At 45.6% G+C, this 17110-nt stretch overlaps 2 protein-coding genes across 4 annotated transcripts; both read left to right on the top strand.

Annotated features, from left to right (window-relative positions):
* The first annotated feature begins 401 nt into the window (after positions 1–401).
* LOC123190060 (cyclin-B2-1) lies at positions 402–4744 on the top strand. Its single transcript, XM_044602623.1, has 11 exons — positions 402–726; positions 822–901; positions 990–1080; positions 1189–1245; positions 1315–1465; positions 1551–1679; positions 3139–3228; positions 3332–3553; positions 3748–3846; positions 3968–4146; positions 4254–4744. Exons 2-11 carry the CDS (start codon positions 841–843, stop codon positions 4390–4392), a joined length of 1218 nt encoding a protein of 405 aa, XP_044458558.1. The 5' UTR covers positions 402–726; positions 822–840; the 3' UTR covers positions 4393–4744.
* Positions 4745–8524: 3780 nt separating this feature from the next.
* Positions 8525–13640, top strand: LOC123190061 (protein LAZ1). 3 transcript variants are annotated; one of them, XR_006496111.1, is made up of 9 exons: positions 8525–8908; positions 9129–9484; positions 9561–9617; positions 9698–9806; positions 11416–11600; positions 11681–11769; positions 12088–12349; positions 12462–12715; positions 12876–12967. XR_006496111.1 is itself a non-coding variant. In XM_044602625.1 (9 exons), the coding sequence occupies exons 2-9, from the start codon at positions 9332–9334 to the stop codon at positions 13191–13193; spliced, it is 1422 nt and encodes a 473-aa protein (XP_044458560.1). In that variant the 5' UTR covers positions 8533–8722; positions 9129–9331; the 3' UTR covers positions 13194–13640. The 3 variants fall into 3 exon arrangements, 2 of the variants coding, with proteins under 2 accessions (XP_044458560.1, XP_044458559.1); XM_044602625.1 differs by having other exon boundaries at positions 8533–8722; positions 12467–12715; positions 12876–13640; XM_044602624.1 differs by having other exon boundaries at positions 8534–8908; positions 12467–12715; positions 12876–13640.
* The last annotated feature ends 3470 nt before the right edge of the window (positions 13641–17110 follow it).

Below are 17110 nucleotides of genomic sequence, written 5' to 3' on the forward strand. Positions count from 1 at the left end.
ATCAAAAAAGAAAACCTACTCGCTCCGTTTGTCCCGGCCGACGCGTGGCCCCGCCCGCTCCGTCCGGCCCCACGTGCGTTTACCAGGCCAGCGCCGCAATACGCAGGAGCGAGGAAACCCAGCCCGAACCGAACCGGCCCGGACCGGCCGCCGATGGATTCGAAAGCACGTGCACGCGCGGGGGGGAGGCGACCGTTACGGGCACGTGTCACCGGCCGGGCGGCCGGCCCTGTCCGTCCGACCCAACTCCGCCCAGTCCAGCGGCGGCCCACTAGCCGTTGGGCGTTGGCCCCCTTCCCCGGCACGCCTTCCCCCCCTTCCCTCGATTCAAATCCAGCCCCCCTCCGCGGCGGAGGCAGACAAACCCCCTCCTTTCTCGTACGTGACACTCTCTAGTTTCTCCCCACAAACCCCAGCCCCAGCCCCCGAACGGAACAAAAAGAAAACAAATCGCTCGAATCCCAAATCTTTCCTTCCCGATCCCTCTCGCTCGCTCTATCTATCCCTCCCCCCTCCCCCCGTCTTCCAATCCCCACGCGGTCGGTCAGAGAGAGTGAGGGACGTTGCCATTGTTCGTACCCGCTCCTCCTCCTGTTTTTAACGCCGCCGCCGCCGCCGCCGCTCCCTCTTCGCGTCCGTCCCCGTTCTGCATGGGCGTGCTGCTGCCTTCGTAGCCCCGGATCGGACGAGGAAGGAAGCCGCCGCCTGCCGCTCCCGTTCCCCGTGGTGCGTGCCGTGCCGTCCCGATTCGCGGCCGCGTCTGAATCGCGCCTTCCGTTCCTGGATCCTGACGCCGCCGCGTGGTCTCTCTCTTTGTTCAGGTGCCCGGCGGCGACGGCGATGGAGAGGGCCGGGGAGAACCGGAGGCCGGTGGTGGGCAAGCCCGTGCCCAGCGTCCGAGGTTCGGGTCCTTGGTTCAGATATACGCCTGCGCCGTCACGATCCCCCCTTTTTTCTGATCTCTTGATCTGTCCTTGTGATCGGTGCAGAGATGGGGAATCGGAGGCCGCTCAAGGAACTCAACAACCTCGCGGGGGCTCACCCGTACCCCCGCGCCATCGCCAAGAAGCCGATGCTAGAGTAATCTCCTCGCCCGATCTGTTAAAAAAATGTTCTTTTTTTGTTCTCTCCCATGTTTCTTGGATCGAGATGTAATCCCGGCGCGTCCTGCCTTTCTTTTCTTTTCAGGAAGAGTGGGAGGGATGAGAAGAAGCCAGCATTGGTGAGCCATCGTCCTATGACGAGGTTAGGACGCTCCCTCTTCTTGTGCTCTCACTTTTGGGGCCTTGATCTGACGCCACTCTGCTAATTCAGGAAAGTCGCCCTCTTATTGGAGAACAAAGAACAACTTGTCCATCCGGCCACCGCAGCTGATGCGGCAAAACCCGGAGTTGATCCCCAGGATGAGCCCATCCCCGATGACACTGATGAAGAGATCGAGTCGGCCGAGGACGATACTGACATGGTATACATATGCTTTCTGATGATTAGCACTGTTTAGTTTATCAGTAGGGGGTGGCTCATGCTCACTGCTGTGTTTGGTACTGCAGGATGAGGAAGAACAGGAGGATATTGTGGATGATGTATCCCTCATGGACATCGACAGCGTCGACTCCGGGAATCCGCTGGCCGCAACTGAGTACGTCGAAGAGATTTACAGGTTCTACAGAGAAAATGAGGTGATCTTTTGCCCATCAGTGTCACATAATGTGTATCTTCATTTTGTGAAAACAAAACAAAACAAAAGAAATGATGCATTTTCTATGACTGACATTATGCTTGAATGAATTAAGGTAGGCCCATGCAAACAAAATAAATGAATTTGACCAAGATCCTGTAATCAGTACACATTAAACAATAATTTAATTGTAGTATGTCGAAGAGATTTACAAGTTCTACAGAGAAAATGAAGTGATCTGTATAATCTTTTTGTGGAATAAAACAAAAGAAATGCCGGATTCATTACGCTTTAATGATTAAAGGTAGGCGCATGCAAAGAAAATTAATGAATTTGACCAGAATCTTGTAATCAGTACACATTATACAATATTTTTATTGTAGTACTCCCTCCGCCCGGAATCAGTTGACGCTCAATCGCAGTGCTAGATACATCCATTTGAGCGACAACTAATTCCAGACGGAGGAAGTATGATTTAATGAAATGCATTAACAAAAAGATGCCTGTCTTAAAATAAAAGGATTGGTATTCTAAGTGCCGTGAGCAACTAATGTGAATATAAACCTTTGAATTTTTTGGTTCGAGTGACCGGTATGACAGTAAGGGACAACGGGGCAATGAAAGTTTTGAGGCTCGTAGGTTTTGAGTGAAAATCAGAGTAGTTGGTCCAAAGATAGGTTTTTGTTATGATTCTGGAAGGTCCAGCTTGGGTCACAACTAATGCAATTGTGTGTGACAACAATTTTGCTTTCTTATTACCATGCCTTAGATCAAATACTACCTTTGAACCACTGAAATCAACCACATACACTCATACTCCATCCGTCCCAAAATAAGTGTCTTGACCTTAGTACAAACTTTGTACTAAAGTCAGTACAAAGTTGAGACACTTATTTTGGGACGGAGGGAGTAGTAAACTGTGATATTCTTGATGCAAGCCATGATCAACATGGAAAACAGTTTGGTTTATGACAGCTGATAGCAATTTGTTCTCATTGGCATGACTGAAAAGCAAGTGCTAGAATACTCTCTCTCTCCTATTGTGTGTGCCTTGAAGGTTTTGGCCTCCTTAACTTCTCATTAGTACAAAGTTGTAGTACAAAGTTGAGACACTTATTTTGGGGCAGAGGGAGTAGTAAACTGTGATATTCTTGATGCAAGCCATGATCAACATGGAAAACAGTTTGGTTTATGATGGCTGATAGCAATTTGTTCTCATTGGCATGACTGAAAAGCAAGTGCTAGAATACTCTCTCTCCTGTTGTGTGTGCCCTGAAGGTTTTGGCCTCCTTGACTTCTCAGTATTACCTAAAACCAGTATACGATCATGATAAATTTGTGCCCATTGGCATGACTGAAAAGCAAGTGCTAGAATACTCTTTTTCCTGTTCTGTGTACCCTGAAGGTTTTGGCCTCCTTAACTTTTCAGTATTTCCTAATATCATTATGGTTTTATGCAGAAAATGAGCTGTGTGCGTCCTGATTACATGTCCAGTCAAGAAGACATAAATGAAAAGATGAGAGCTATTCTGATAGATTGGCTCATTGAGGTAGAAAAGCCTGCAAACCCTGAGCCTTCTCTATCCTATAGATTTGTTCCCATTCGAACAACTGTGTTTTGGGACTCATTATATATTTTTTGTCACTTGATAGGTTCATTACAAGTTTGAGTTGATGGATGAGACACTCTTTCTTACCGTGAACATAATAGACAGATACTTGGAAAAACAAGTGGTGCCAAGGAAGAAGTTGCAGTTAGTTGGAGTGACAGCTATGCTTCTTGCTTGTAAATATGAGGAAGTCTCAGTTCCAGTTGTTGAAGATTTAGTGCTCATTTCTGACCGGGCTTACACTAAAGGACAGATTCTTGAAATGGTAAAATCATTCAATACAGTATGCTCATCATGCTCGTTGCTTCTAGTCCTTGTGTACCTATCCAAAATTCCTTCATGCTATCCAACCGCAGATGTTTTCTGAATGTTTTCTTCAGCTTCTACTGTATTTTAGAGTAGCCAATTGGCTATTATCTGTTCCGTACTAATAGGGGTGAATCTTCTGTGTTTGAGCAGGAAAAGTCGGTCCTAAACACTCTGGAGTACAACATGTCTGTACCAACGCCATATGTTTTTATGAGAAGGTTCCTGAAGGCAGCTGATTCTGACAAGCAGGTTAAGTATCGTAACCTTCTGAATTCTGCTTAGTGCTTCCGTACTTAAACAGAAAAATTTACAGAAATAACATTTTGTATTTGCGGCTGACACAATGCCATATGCATGTTGTGAATCACAGCTGCAGCTAGTTTCTTTCTTCATGCTTGAGCTCTGCCTGGTTGAATACCAAATGCTCAAGTACTGCCCTTCGCTGCTTGCTGCCGCTGCAGTTTACACTGCACAGTGTGCTATCAATCGCTGCTGGCAGTGGACAAAGATCTGCGAGACACATAGCAGATACACTAGAGATCAGCTCATGTAAGCTTGCCTTCTGTCATGACTAACTGTATCTAGAAACATGTGCGCCATTAGGAGGAATGTATGCTGACTTATCTGCTCCTTTGTTGGCTTGTTTTTTAATACAGTGAGTGCTCCAAAATGATGGTACAATTCCACCAGAAGGCAGCAGGGGGCAAGCTTACAGGCGTTCACAGGAAATACAGTACATTCAAGTTTGGTTGTGTGACGAAAGTGGAGCCTGCGCACTTCTTGCTGGGGGGATGAAACTTCCGGTACAATCTAGAGCAATCTATCCTTCTTGATAGATTTTAAGTATCCGTCTGAGAACATGCAGAAACATCTTGCTGATGTTGCACAGAAGTGCAGCAGGTTTGCAACATGCTTGTGGCGATGTAATAACCTTAGTATGATCGTTTGTGGACGACGCTCCGAGTACTCAGTCGTTAAGTTGCGCTCCGGCTAATAATGATTTAGCCTTCGTTAAAGAGTGCCATGGAACCTTGTAAAGAGCATTTGCCTGCATGAAATGAAGCAACAAACCTATCTCTCTATCTGTCGATGTTTCAGTTGCTGTTTGAATTGTTGGATTCATGAAATACAATGGTTTCGTTCACAATTTGTTGTTGATTATGTTTGTAGTTCTTTTTTTCTACATTGGTGTTTTCATCCCAAATATATATGTTATAGCTAAGCTACCTACATTTGTGACCAAGAGGGGTAAAAAACATGTAAAGAAACTAAGGTTTGTGATCCTAAATGGAACCGTAATAGACTGCCTACTATGTCAAAATGTGCTTTGGTACTTGGTGGGACGGGTTAAATTCATGACATTATGTTAATAGATTATGTTTTTAGTCATCCTAGAATTTTCTAGTCATTGGTTTTCAAAAACTCATGTCCCAACGACATTTCAAAGAGGAGCTGAAACAAAGGGGGTCGCCATAATTTCATACTACCACGCCATGTTTTTGTAGCTGAGAAGCGGAATCTTGATCAGACACACCTCTACTTAATTAAGTTTGAATGTGACCAAACGAATGGATTGATGGGATTTCGGTGGTTAAATCCATCAGTTACTTGAGGGCACTAAAATAGAATAATTGTGGCTGTTACTAGTATTTATGGGCTATTCAAGTTGGAATAATCCACATCATCATCCTCATTCCTTCAACTAATCTATGCTCTCACTTAGTCGACTCTTGTCCAGCAGGCTAAGGACGCCGTCTATGCATGGCAGAAAGAAACATGGAGAACAACCAGAATTACTCAATTTAACAATGGCGTAACCGATTCTGGACAAGTGCATAACACTGAAAATTCGTGTAATATAAGTTGAGATCACAACAGAAAACCGGGAAGTAGCATAACTAATTCACAGTGAAAGACTGATTTGGAGTATCAACACAGAGTGCCACCAAGCACACACTAGTATAGATATGGCCTTTCATCACCCATCAGCACACAAGTGCCAGAAACCGTGTGTGACGCAAAGAACATCATGTGAGCTGTATATACATCATTGCAATGGCTACTCGAATTGGACAGAAAAAAAATGCTAAGTTCCATTTGTATGTCCTATTTTCCTGCCATCTTGTACACCCCGGCAATGTAAGTTAATGTTCCTGGTTTTCCACCTATTCCCAATCTTGAGGAAACATGAATGTCTCTTTTATGAGCAGGACCTGATATGAAGCCCATGGCAGGACAATGTTAGAAATTAGAATACTTCAAGAAAACTGTTCTATGTTAAGGGTACATAACCAATTCTAATCGATGTCTGTCAACAGTCCAAAAATTTTAGGACAGTAAAACTGAAGTGATTCCCACGTCCCAGCCCTCTCACGCCATTAGAGATTTCGGCCGTTAGATTGCCGTTTGGATCATTCTTGGCTGTTTATTTAAATTCAGCTCGCGAAACTGGGCCAATGTCCTAGGGGCTGTTACTTAGGTGGAAAGTTTGAAGGTTTGTGGTGCATTTGGGCCCTATACTACAGAAAGCCCAACTAAAACACCCTTCCTTCCGAGCGCAACTAATGAACGAGTACTCCTTCGGGAGCCCCCGCAAGGGTCATTTTGAGAGGGCTGGGTGAGTGCCACTTGGCGGCCTCTCATCAGCCACCACGTATCGCGCCCTGGGTCTCTCTTCGGATTTTTTTTGTACGCGTTTTGGGATTTCGGATGAACTTTTTGTTTTTCCCCAGGGTTTTCTTAGGTTTTGGGCCAAATTTTTTTGAAAAACAATCTCCATAAAAAATGTGTTTTCATTTTTTTACTTCCGCGGGAGGCACATATAAACTTCTCGCCTCTCGCAAAAGGGAAAAAATGTTTCTTTCCTTGCACAAGAGGCAAGGATTTACTTCTGGTGGAGGCATGGATTTGCTACCGCGAGAGAGACAACCGTGTCTTTCGGAAAAGGAAAGAATCATGTTTTTTCTCTTCCACGAGAGGCATGGATTTGCTTCCGCGAGAACGTCGAGAAGCATAGTCATCCCTCTCGCAAAAGGGAAAAAATATTTTTTTTTCTTTCCACGAGAGGCACGGATTTACTTCTAGTGAAGCCCTCTTGAAAAAGGGAAAAAATGTGTTTTATTTTTTTCTTCCGCAAGAGACATGGTTGTGCCTCTTGCAAAAGTACAAAAAATATGTTTTCATTTTTTTTCCCGCGAGAAGCACGGATTTGCGTCTGCGAGAGGCACAAAAAAAACGTGTTTTTTCTTTCACAAGAGACACAAAAATTTACTTCTAGTGGAGGCACGGGTTTGCTCCCGCGAGAGGCACACTTGTGCCTCTTCATAAAGGAAAAAAACGTGCTCCCGGTTCGGTAATTTCCTCCATTTTTTTGTGAAAAAAGGTTTCTCAAAACCTATCAACATGAGATCTAATTTTCAAAATATGGAGGAGATGAATCCAATGGTGGAAACGCTTCAAGATTTGGACGCATAGTTTAAGAGATAAAATGTTTTATAATTAAAAAAATCTAGAGAAAAGGGAAAACTCCCAGGTTGCGGCAAGTGCCATGCAATGCGCCACTTGTCGCAATTCGGGGATGTGGAAGTGATCTTTACAAAAAGTACTCCTTAAATAGTGATTTCGCTTCCTTCGTGTCTCATGAACTGCCTGAGAGACGGGACATCCTATTTATGGCGCCCACGCGACTGCTCCTATATAGGCCGGCCCATCACGAGGCAGAACTAAATTGCTCGACAGTGAACACCTTCGTCGCTTTCGTTTGACGGTTGATTGGTTGATAGTTGACCGGTTAACTGTTGTCTTTTGAAAAAATGGTAAAAACAAAAAAAAACATAAAAAAAAGGAAAAGTTTGTGAGTTCAAAAACGTTCATAGATTTGAAAAATACTAAAATCGAAAAAAAGTTAATCGATTAAAAAAAATCATTGAATTTGAAAAAAAGTCACTGAATTTGAAGTTTTTTCCACAAATTTGGAAAAAGTTCATCAAATTTGATTTTCTCTTGATTATTTTTTTAAGAAGAGTTCACAAAATCCAAATTTTTCATCGAATTTGGTAAAAAATATTACAAAATTGAAAAACAAAATCATCTGATTTTGAAAAAAAGTTAACATTTTTTTTAAAAAATCATCTATTTTGAAAGAAGTTCATGGACTTCGGAAAAAAGTTCATCAATTTTTATAAAAATTCACAAATTTGAAAAAAGTTTGCTCATTTAAAAAAAGAAACAAGAAAACCTAATAAGAGCCATCTGGAAACTAACAAGTGAACCAAAGAAAACCAGTTAAGCTTCCTAAAACCGGGGCTCTCGCAACCTAGAGAAAGAACAAAAGAAGAAAAAGAAGTATGTAGGTACAAGTGTTTCGTTGTCCTACTGGTTATTGCGCTCCTCTTCGAACTCCTTCTACACACACCCTTTTGTTTTTTAACAGAAAAACAAGGAAAACGGGCCGACCCAGCGTGGCACGGGGGTGTGCGCCCGTTTACGGGGGAATAAAATGAGTGAAAGCCAAACAAAAACCATCTAAAAACCCCGTGCTGGAAAACAGAAATAAAAGCCGCCCGAAAAACCAGCGGAACCTACAAAACTGACGGAAAAATATTACATGGGCCTGCTCATTTTCTGCCCGTTTTGTACATAGTGCTGCTGTAGGGGGTGTGCACCAGTTAACAGAATAGCCTATAAATGGTGCTTAAGGCGCCTAATAGTAACTGAGGCATGAACGTGCTTAAGTGTTTTTTTTTATGATGAGTCGAGGATTCCAGCCTAAGTGGGCTGCACTACTAGTAGTATATCGCTCATGGGCCTCTAGTGGTTTGCGCCCAAAATTAAATAAACGTGAAAGTACCAGGCCCGACCGATTTGCTTTCAACACAACAAAAACAGGCCTGGCCTGGTCGCCATTGACCTTTCTCTAAGACAGCCGGTTAAACCTTCTTCTCCGCCACGTCAGCGCCTTGAAGAAGACGCCGGGCCACAGGACAGGGGGAACAGACCGCCGGCGCCGTCACGACTCGCGACTCCCCCCGCCACCTCCTCCGCCGCGGGAAATCACGCGCAGAGCGTCCCCCGCCCCGCCGCGACGCCCAAATCGCCTCGATCCGCCGCCCGGGTGCTTCGCTAGGTCAGCTTTCGTTCAAATCCTCTGTGCAAGCAAGCTGCTCCGTGGAGTCGAATTCGTCCGGCTTAGCCCCGTCGTCGCGCGCGTAGAGGCTCCCCTCCACCCCCTTCCGCTGTTTCCAGGACGAGGAAGTTGAGCGGCCTGAATCGCGTACTCTTTTTGGTGCCGTTAGTTATTGTTGGTACTTGGGTAGGTTGCCTTCGCCCTCTTTCATTGCCCCAGGTTCTGCCTTTGGTGGCCTTGTTGCTCTCACCTGTAGCTGTTTGCGTCCATGTTCTATTGAAACGAACTCAGTAGTACGTTTTTTCCAGATTGGGGCTGTCGGAGATTATGTTGTTTTCGGATAATCGATAGATTGATTGGTATCAGTGACAGGTTCAGAACTAACAAACTTGTTTCGGCTCTGCAGATAGTAACCATCAAGTGAGGATTCTCAGAATTTGATCTGATTCGTACTGGAATTTGGTTTGTCAGTCGGGTTCTGTAGGCATTTGCCATTGCGACGTGTGCCTTGTGCATCTGGAGGTGCCCACTGATGCAGGGAAGGTGATGTTGGTTGATCTTGAGCGCTTGTGATAGTGCACAGGTTTCGAACAATTGTTGTCTTCCACCATGAGGGTCAAGCTTGAGCTCCTCATGCCCCTGATGGCGCAATACAAAACACCCGCATGGGCCACATTGGTCGCCGGGTTCTTTGTGCTGCTTGCCCTTTCCCTCTCCATGTACCTGATATTTGAGCATCTATCGGCATACAACAACCCAGAGGTTTGTGCTTTTCTGTTGCTGCACCTTGTCATGAAATTTCAACTTTTACTGATTTGTATTTGTTCTACCTCTGCAGGAACAGAAATTTGTTCTGGGTGTTATTTTGATGGTCCCTTGCTATGCAATTGAGTCGGTAAAACCTCTAAGCGGTTTCTTTATGTGCTAAATAATTGCAGTGATATGTTTAATGATCTTGCTCTCCTTTTGGAACAGTATGTTTCTTTGGTAGATCCAAATATCACTGTTTACTGTGGCATCTTGCGCGAGGGTTACGAAGCATTAGCTATGTACTGCTTTGGAAGATATATCACTGCATGTTTAGGTAAGTTCTGTCTAGTGACATTGGCATAACCCCTACTTTGTTACCTTGCCGCAGCCAGCTTTGGTTCTGGAATTGCATTTAGTATAGAGCTGGAGGATGATTAAAGGTTTACCCTTTTCTACATTTAAGTGTTGATGCTAAGCTGTTTCTTTACTTTACATTTAAAAAATTACTGTCGGATAAACGATGCATTTGAACAATGCAACCCTGTGGAATGGATGCTGCTTGCATTTACCAGTGCCTTGTATATCTGAGAAGTGAGAACTAGAAGGGGTGGGTTTCTCAATCGATGTATTCTTATTATAGATTTATAGTTAATAAAACCAGGCTGGAATTTCCTGGAGTGAAATGGAGTCAAAGGTACAAGCGGCTCCATTCCTCCAAAGACCAAAGTTGGACTGGGATTTTTTTTTCTAACCCAGCAGTTTATGCAAAAAACAGTGAACCGGATGGTTATGACTGAACATGACGGCTTTGCTTACAGAGTAGATTCCGCTTGTACACTGCTTTACTTGGGGTAATTTGGAAAGTTGGCGAGAGGTAAGGTCCTAGGGAAGCAGACTAATATCACAACATAGATTGCACTTGTTTCAATGGGCAGTAGTGACTATTGGTCAGCTTTCTGGGATTGAACACCCAGCAACAGCGAGCACCATAGATTGTTGTACTCCTAGGCTCCTAGCAAGTAGCAACAGCAGATCCCGCAACATCTGCTGAGTATCATGGCCTCACGGTTGCTGGGATCTTGAAGAAACGGTGCTTTTCTTGGATCTGCTTCTGATTCACGATGGCCAAAGAGCTTGAAGAAACAGCGGCAGCACGGGAACTGCCCCCTGATGCCATAAAAAAGAACATTGGTATTTTGGCATCAGGCATCTTTGCAGCAATTCACTTGATCCTACAATGGCCTGCCAAGCCCAGTGCATATCCATGACTATCCGTCTTATTAATGATGGGTGTGTGCATTTACCTTTGCTTTGATACTTATATTTGTGTTTAATAGGATAATCTGTCCAATTGCACTACTCTTCCTCTTTTCCTGAAACAAATGTTACTACTTTCTTGTTTTCACATGCATAAATTTTCAATTATTGAATTGATGTGTAAAAACTTTTTAAAAATTAACTACATAATTTAAACGAGTTTGAATATTGAGAACATTGTCAAATGTTAATTGTTGATCCGACCAGTAGCTGCCACATCGATTCACTATCGGGTCTGGCTTCGGCTCTGGCTCCAATAGCTACTGTAAGTAGCAATTCCCTGGAAATGATGTAAACATGTATCGATTACACCATATGCTAAACTACTTACGAGTTAATGCCTTACAAGACTTAAAAGTAGCATTTACATAGGAGTCATAGTTTGAAACTTTGGATGTTAAGGCCCGGTAACTAAATACCGGGAGCACACAAAATTTACACTCAATCCAAACAGGGCCTTAGTCAGGCTTATTGGCTTTTGAGTGCCCTACCATTATTGTTTGATTTCACTTGCAAAATTTTGTATCGTCTGTTTGCTGTTGTGACTTGGCAATGTAGCGTTTGGTGCAAGTTGTGTATTCCCTTTTCTGTATTTCTCTTTCTTTACTGTGTGTGTTCATATGTAGGTGGGGAAGAAAAAACGATAGCCTTTTTGAAGAGGGAAGGCGGCTCAGATTCTAGGCAACCCCTTTTGCATCATGCTTCCGAGAAAGGAATTATACACCATCATTTTCCCGTGAATTATATTTTGAAACCCTGGCGAATGGGGACGCGATTTTACCAGATTATCAAATTTGGAATCTTCCAATATGTATGTCCACTGCCCCATATTGCAATTTGTTAATTCTGAAATGTTTAGAATAACTTAGTTGAAGTGTTTTGCTTATGTAGGTGATTATAAAGACACTCACAGCTAGCTTATCTCTTTTTCTAGAAGCTTTTGGTGTATATTGTGAAGGTGAATTCAATTTACGATGTGGGTAAGATAATTCTCTCTTTTTTGCTTGTGTAATCTCACAGGGGAATAGGCACTGTCCACACTTTGAGTTGTTTGTGCAGAAGAGTTCAATGTGTAGATAGAATATGAAATGTAGCTTTTTCATGTCATTTTATTACGATGAATTAAACAGATTAGAACATGTTCCATTTTTGCTCTCCAATCATCAGAAAATCTATCCAGATCTTGCTCTTTCCCTTGAAGCCTAAGCTGAGATTGCTGAATTAATTAATTGCTTTTCGGTATGCTTATATGTTGCTTCATTTATCTTATATAGCTCTTACATATCTTTTTGATGCAGATACCCTTATTTTGCTGCAATCCTGAATTTCAGTCAATTTTGGGCCCTATACTGTTTAGTAGAATGGTACACAGCTACCAAGGACGAATTGGCACATATAAAACCTCTGGCTAAGTTTCTTTCGTTCAAGTCAATAGTATTCTTGACTTGGTGGCAAGGGGTGGTGATTGCAATAATGTATTCTTTGGGCCTGCTTAGAAGTCCTTTAGCCCAGAGCTTGCAGTTAAAATCAAGTATTCAAGATTTTATTATCTGCATAGAGGTATTTATCTTTCCAAGTTGGCCTTGAGTTTCCTTAGCTTTGGTTTTAAGAAATACTCCATCATGTTTCTGTGATTACCTGTAATATCTGATAGCATCGTGTCTTCCTCCAGCACAGATGGGCATTGCGTCAGCTGTTCACCTCTATGTGTTCCCTGCTAAACCCTATGAGCTCTTAGTTAACCAGTCACCTGGAAACATTTCAGTCCTTGGAGATTACGCATCCTCTGACCCTATAGATCCTGAAGAAGTCAAGGAGAGTAACCGGCCGAGCAAAATGAAGCTTCCACAGTTCGAACCGGATGAGAGAAGTGCAACAAACATAAAAGAGAGTGTTCGCGACTTTGTGGTTGGCAGTGGGGAATATGTGAGTTCTAGACTCCTATTGACAAATCTTTACAGACAATACACTTCATTTTATCATGTCTCAGATTAGTTATGAATTACAAATAAGTGGTTAGCATGTGCTCACAGTATGGTTCTCTGTTCTCATGCTTCTGTTTTATTTTTCTTCCACCCACTTTCAGGTGATCCAGGATTTTAAGTTTACTGTTAACCAAGCAGTGCGGCCGGTGGAGAAGCGGTTTGATAAACTGCTGAAAAAGAAAGACAAGTATAAGAACACCCAGGATGACAACTGGGTGAGTGCAGCATCGCCAGAGAGACCGGTTCGTGGCATCGATGATCCGCTATTAAGCGGGAGCACAAGTGACAGCGGGGTCTTGAAGGGCAAAAAGCAACGTAGAGTTGTCAGCACAGTTGCTACCGCGGATAGTTGGGGAGGTGGTGATAAGACGCCTGATGGCTACGAGATAAGGGGCCGCCGCTGGGCAGTGAAGAATTGACGATTTAACCATGTGAAGGATTGATATATTTCAAACCATAACACGTGAAACAAGGAAGCGGCTGGCTGTCACAGAAATTACTGGTAACCTTCTGCAACGCTGGCCAATTTTGTTGCCTATGCAAGTTCACGCTGTGCTGTGTTGTAGGTAGCTGCAGCTCCTGAGTCCTGATACGGTAGTCTCTGTGCATAGCCTATTATTTCTTCTTTCCAAAAGGACTGGTAGAGGGAATTGATTGTTACAACTTCAATTGGTGCTGCTCAGAATTGAGAAGAATCTTGTTCCGTACAAACGGGAGCCCCTCTACAACTGCCCCTTTGTTTACCGATGTACCTAATCTTGTGATATTATTGTTCGGACATCATACTTCGTTACTGTAAAGAGCTGGTTGAAATAACAATAAAGGAAATGTTGATAATGTGGTCTATATATTGTTTTTTTTTTGCATGAACTGTTTATTCCATACCTCTTGCGTGTGAAATAAATTAGTGTCTCTTTACCCTTTTTATTATGCCTATGTGCTCTCTTGCAAATTTTCATTACTAAATACTTGAAAAAAAACATAAGACTACTACTATCTATACTGATTTTTTTTTCTTTCTCCCGTTTCTCATAGTGTATGCAAGTAACACTTTCCTTTCAATTGGTTCTTTTGTGGGGTATTTTATTATGCACCTATCTCAGGACGGAAAAACGTAGCAAAGGCGAGAAGCCTCGTCTTGCCGTATAAAAGGTTGAAGCTATATCTTTTTTTTCGAGATGTAAAATGGTTGAAGCTGGCTGTGGTCGGTACTGGCCTACTGGGCCGTGATTTGCATGGGCTTATTTCTCACTATGTGGCCTCTGATTGCCTAAGAAAAATACCGTGTGCTCTTACAGCGAATCCATTTTTACAGTGGAGTAGAGACATAAGCCGACAAGAAAATATTCCCCACACATCCAACTGTACGTGAAATTCCAAAGTTAAACCATCTTCTTGGTCCAATTCATAGGTGTGGCTCTGGCTCTGGCTCCAACTCCCAACAAATCCCAATGCGCAAAGGGACGCGCCGATGGATGCATCCAGATCCAGGCAAAACCCCAACCCCCTTGCAGTCCCCAGACAGACCGCACGAGGGAGCCAGCCCCTCCCCGGCGGATTCTCGCAGCAATCAGGTGGTCGGCACATTCTCAGCCCCTGACACAGGGCCCCAGCTCCGGTGGCTCGGCCTGATTCGATTCGCGTAGGCCACCCGATCCCTGCGGGCTGCTGCGATCGCACCCCGCGTGGTCTGGTCTCATTACATCCGGGCCCACCCGTCAGTACCTCGCAATTTGGCCACCAGGGCAGGTGTCTGCTAGCAAAACATTTTCCCTGGTTTTTGGTACTAGTGTCATCTGAACTCGATGGTCTCCAAACGCTGGTAGCTTCAAAATCGACGTCAACCATCCATCAAGACAGTACTGTACTAGTAGTGGTAGATCTCGCCCCCACTTCCCATCTCATTTCAGGCATACCGTGATCTCCTCCGCCGAGCACAATCATACCGCCCGGACGGCTGTTGGTGCCGTTCCAAGCAAAGCGCCCGAAGGGGTAAAACGTGGAGTACATACCTGCGAGGCCGTCACCAACTTGCGCACTCTCCGGGCGTGCGCACGTCGATCCCTATGCCTGCCGTGTGGGAGTAAATTGCACAGAAGTACCACAATTGGGGCATTGGAAGTAGATTGGTACCAAGTTTGGTAATTTTTACATGTCAGTACCAAGTCTGGGGCTATACGTTATAAAAAGGTCTAAATCGCGTATAAACGCGTATTGACAGTGTATCTGACCGGCGGGGCCCGCCTGTCAGCTGCCGACGTGGCATTTTTTTTGCAGAAAACCCCCGCACGGCGGCGCCCGGTCTGGATCGAGGGGAGGATCCCCTCGAGCCCGAGCTCCTCTCGCATCACCGCCGCCCCCGCTCGCGCCGGAGCTGCCCCTGCTCGCGCCGCCGCGGCCTCTGGTCGCGCCGCCGCGGCCTCTGCTCGCGGCCCAAGATCGGCGACAGGGCGACGAGCGACGTGGTGGTGCGACTGCGGATGCCGGACTCGGGCCGCGACGAATGGCTCTACTGCCACTCCGGCGTGCTCGCCGCCGGGAGCGGCTACTTCGCCGACCGCCTCTCCGACGCCTGGCCGACGTGCCAGATCCTGCTTGAGGCCGCCGACCCCGTCTCCTGCTTCGGATTCAGCGGCGCGCTCGCCCTGCTCGAGGCCGCCGCGCACCTTGGCTGCGCCCGCACCGCCGCCGCCTGCGCCGACTACCTCGAGTCCGCCCCCTGGGATGAGGCCGACGAGGAGGAGATCCTCGCCGCCAGCCACGCGCTCGCCTTCTTGCTGCCGGGATACCCGTGCATGCCGTCCTCCACGGGACGCGGCTCCCTTGCCACTCGGCGTCCCGCTGGTGAGCCCACCGTCGAGCAGCCGCTCCGGCCGTGCCGAGGCGCTCGGGCTCGCGAGTCCTCCCTGGTGACTCATTCGAGGACGAGCGCGGCGGGATCTCTTCTCGCCGTCGGTGATGCGGCCGGTCGGCCAGCGCTGGGGTCTCCGCCGTGCTCTCCTCCCCTCGATCCAGATCGAGCGCCGCCGCGTGTGAGGACGAAGGAGGTGCGGGGGGTTTTCTGCAAAAAAAATGCCACGTCGGCAGCTGACAGGCGGGCCCCGCCGGTCAGATACACTGTCAATACGCGTTTATACGCGATTTAGACCTTTTTGTAACGTATAGCCTCAGACTTAGTACTGACATGTAAAAATTACCAAACTTGGTACCAATCTGCTTCCAATGCCTCAATTGTGATACTTCTATGCAATTTACTCGCCGTGTGGAGTTCCAGCCCAAGTGGGCGCACGCTCCCAGCCCACGCATGTGCTCCTCCTCCCATCCTGAAACTGAAACTCGACTCACCGGGCTCCTCCCCCGTCGCTCTCTTCCCGATCCGCGCCACCTCTTTTACAGCGCCGCCCGGCGAATCATTCTGTTGGATCACTCGCCGCCTTTTGCTCCTCCGATTTCCCCTCCCTCCTTCCCTCCCTCTGGTCGCGGCGGTCAGTGGGACGAAAAGGTACTACAACCACTACGCCAGTTACGCACGCAGCACGGCGATGAGCTGGGGCTTGGGGGACACCTGCGCCGGCCGCTCCATCGGCGAGTCAAGCGCATGCAGAAGCTGCTCGTACGTCCGTTGTTCAGTGATGCGTGGCGTAATTAAAAGTGCAGAACTACAGCAACTTATTAATACGTGCCGCTAAAATGGAGCGACAGGGCTGGATAGCCGCTCGGCAGATCGATCGATCGATCCTTCTTTTTTGGAGTAGTTGGTGACTCGCTTTCGGCGCGGCCCAAAAGAAACACAGATAATCATGTTGGTAATGGGGTTGGGACGCAGCTTTGGGCCGCCGTGGCGCCCACCGGGGAAGATAAAAAATTATTGTTTCTCCGAACGGGGATGAATCATTTTCCGTTCGAACTGATTAGTTTATCAGTATAAATCAGGCCCGCCATGCTACAGCTAGCTAGCAGAGAAGAGAGAAGTAGTATAAGAGGGTGCTTGGATACGTTTTACTCCTATGACTAAAAGTAGTGGGACTAAAATTTGTTAGCCTCACCCATGTTTGAATCCAAATACTAAAAAGACTAAAATCAAGTTATTGAGCATTTATTATCCTCCAAACCCTTTAATCCAGAACTCGCATGTGTTAAAGGAGAGGCATTAAATGATGAGAGAGAGGGCTAATACATATTTTCGTAGGTTTTCTATGACTAAAATTTTTTAGCCTCAAGACTAGTCCTAGCCTCTCTTTAGTCAGGGGTGCTTGGAACTTTAGCCTCTAAAAAAAACTATTTTTAGTCAGACTAAAAATAGTTTCTTGGATCCAAGCATTCTCTAAGAATGAGA

This window comes from Triticum aestivum, chromosome 2A (assembly GCF_018294505.1).
Source record: "Triticum aestivum cultivar Chinese Spring chromosome 2A, IWGSC CS RefSeq v2.1, whole genome shotgun sequence".
NCBI classification, from domain to species: Eukaryota; Viridiplantae; Streptophyta; class Magnoliopsida; order Poales; family Poaceae; genus Triticum; species Triticum aestivum.

Bases quoted from the DNA above. Each gene is read 5' to 3' on its own strand.
- LOC123190060 (XM_044602623.1), top strand. From the start codon at position 841: ATGGAGAGGGCCGGGGAGAACCGGAGGCCGGTGGTGGGCAAGCCCGTG. The intron at 902-989 runs GTTCGGGTCCTT...TGATCGGTGCAG, and splicing joins GCCCGTGCCCAGCGTCCGAG to AGATGGGGAATCGGAGGCCG. The intron at 3,229-3,331 runs GTAGAAAAGCCT...GTCACTTGATAG, and splicing joins TGATAGATTGGCTCATTGAG to GTTCATTACAAGTTTGAGTT.
- LOC123190061 (XM_044602625.1), top strand. From the start codon at position 9,332: ATGAGGGTCAAGCTTGAGCTCCTCATGCCCCTGATGGCGCAATACAAA. The intron at 11,601-11,680 runs GTATGTCCACTG...TTGCTTATGTAG, and splicing joins AATTTGGAATCTTCCAATAT to GTGATTATAAAGACACTCAC. The intron at 12,716-12,875 runs GTGAGTTCTAGA...ACCCACTTTCAG, and splicing joins TGGTTGGCAGTGGGGAATAT to GTGATCCAGGATTTTAAGTT.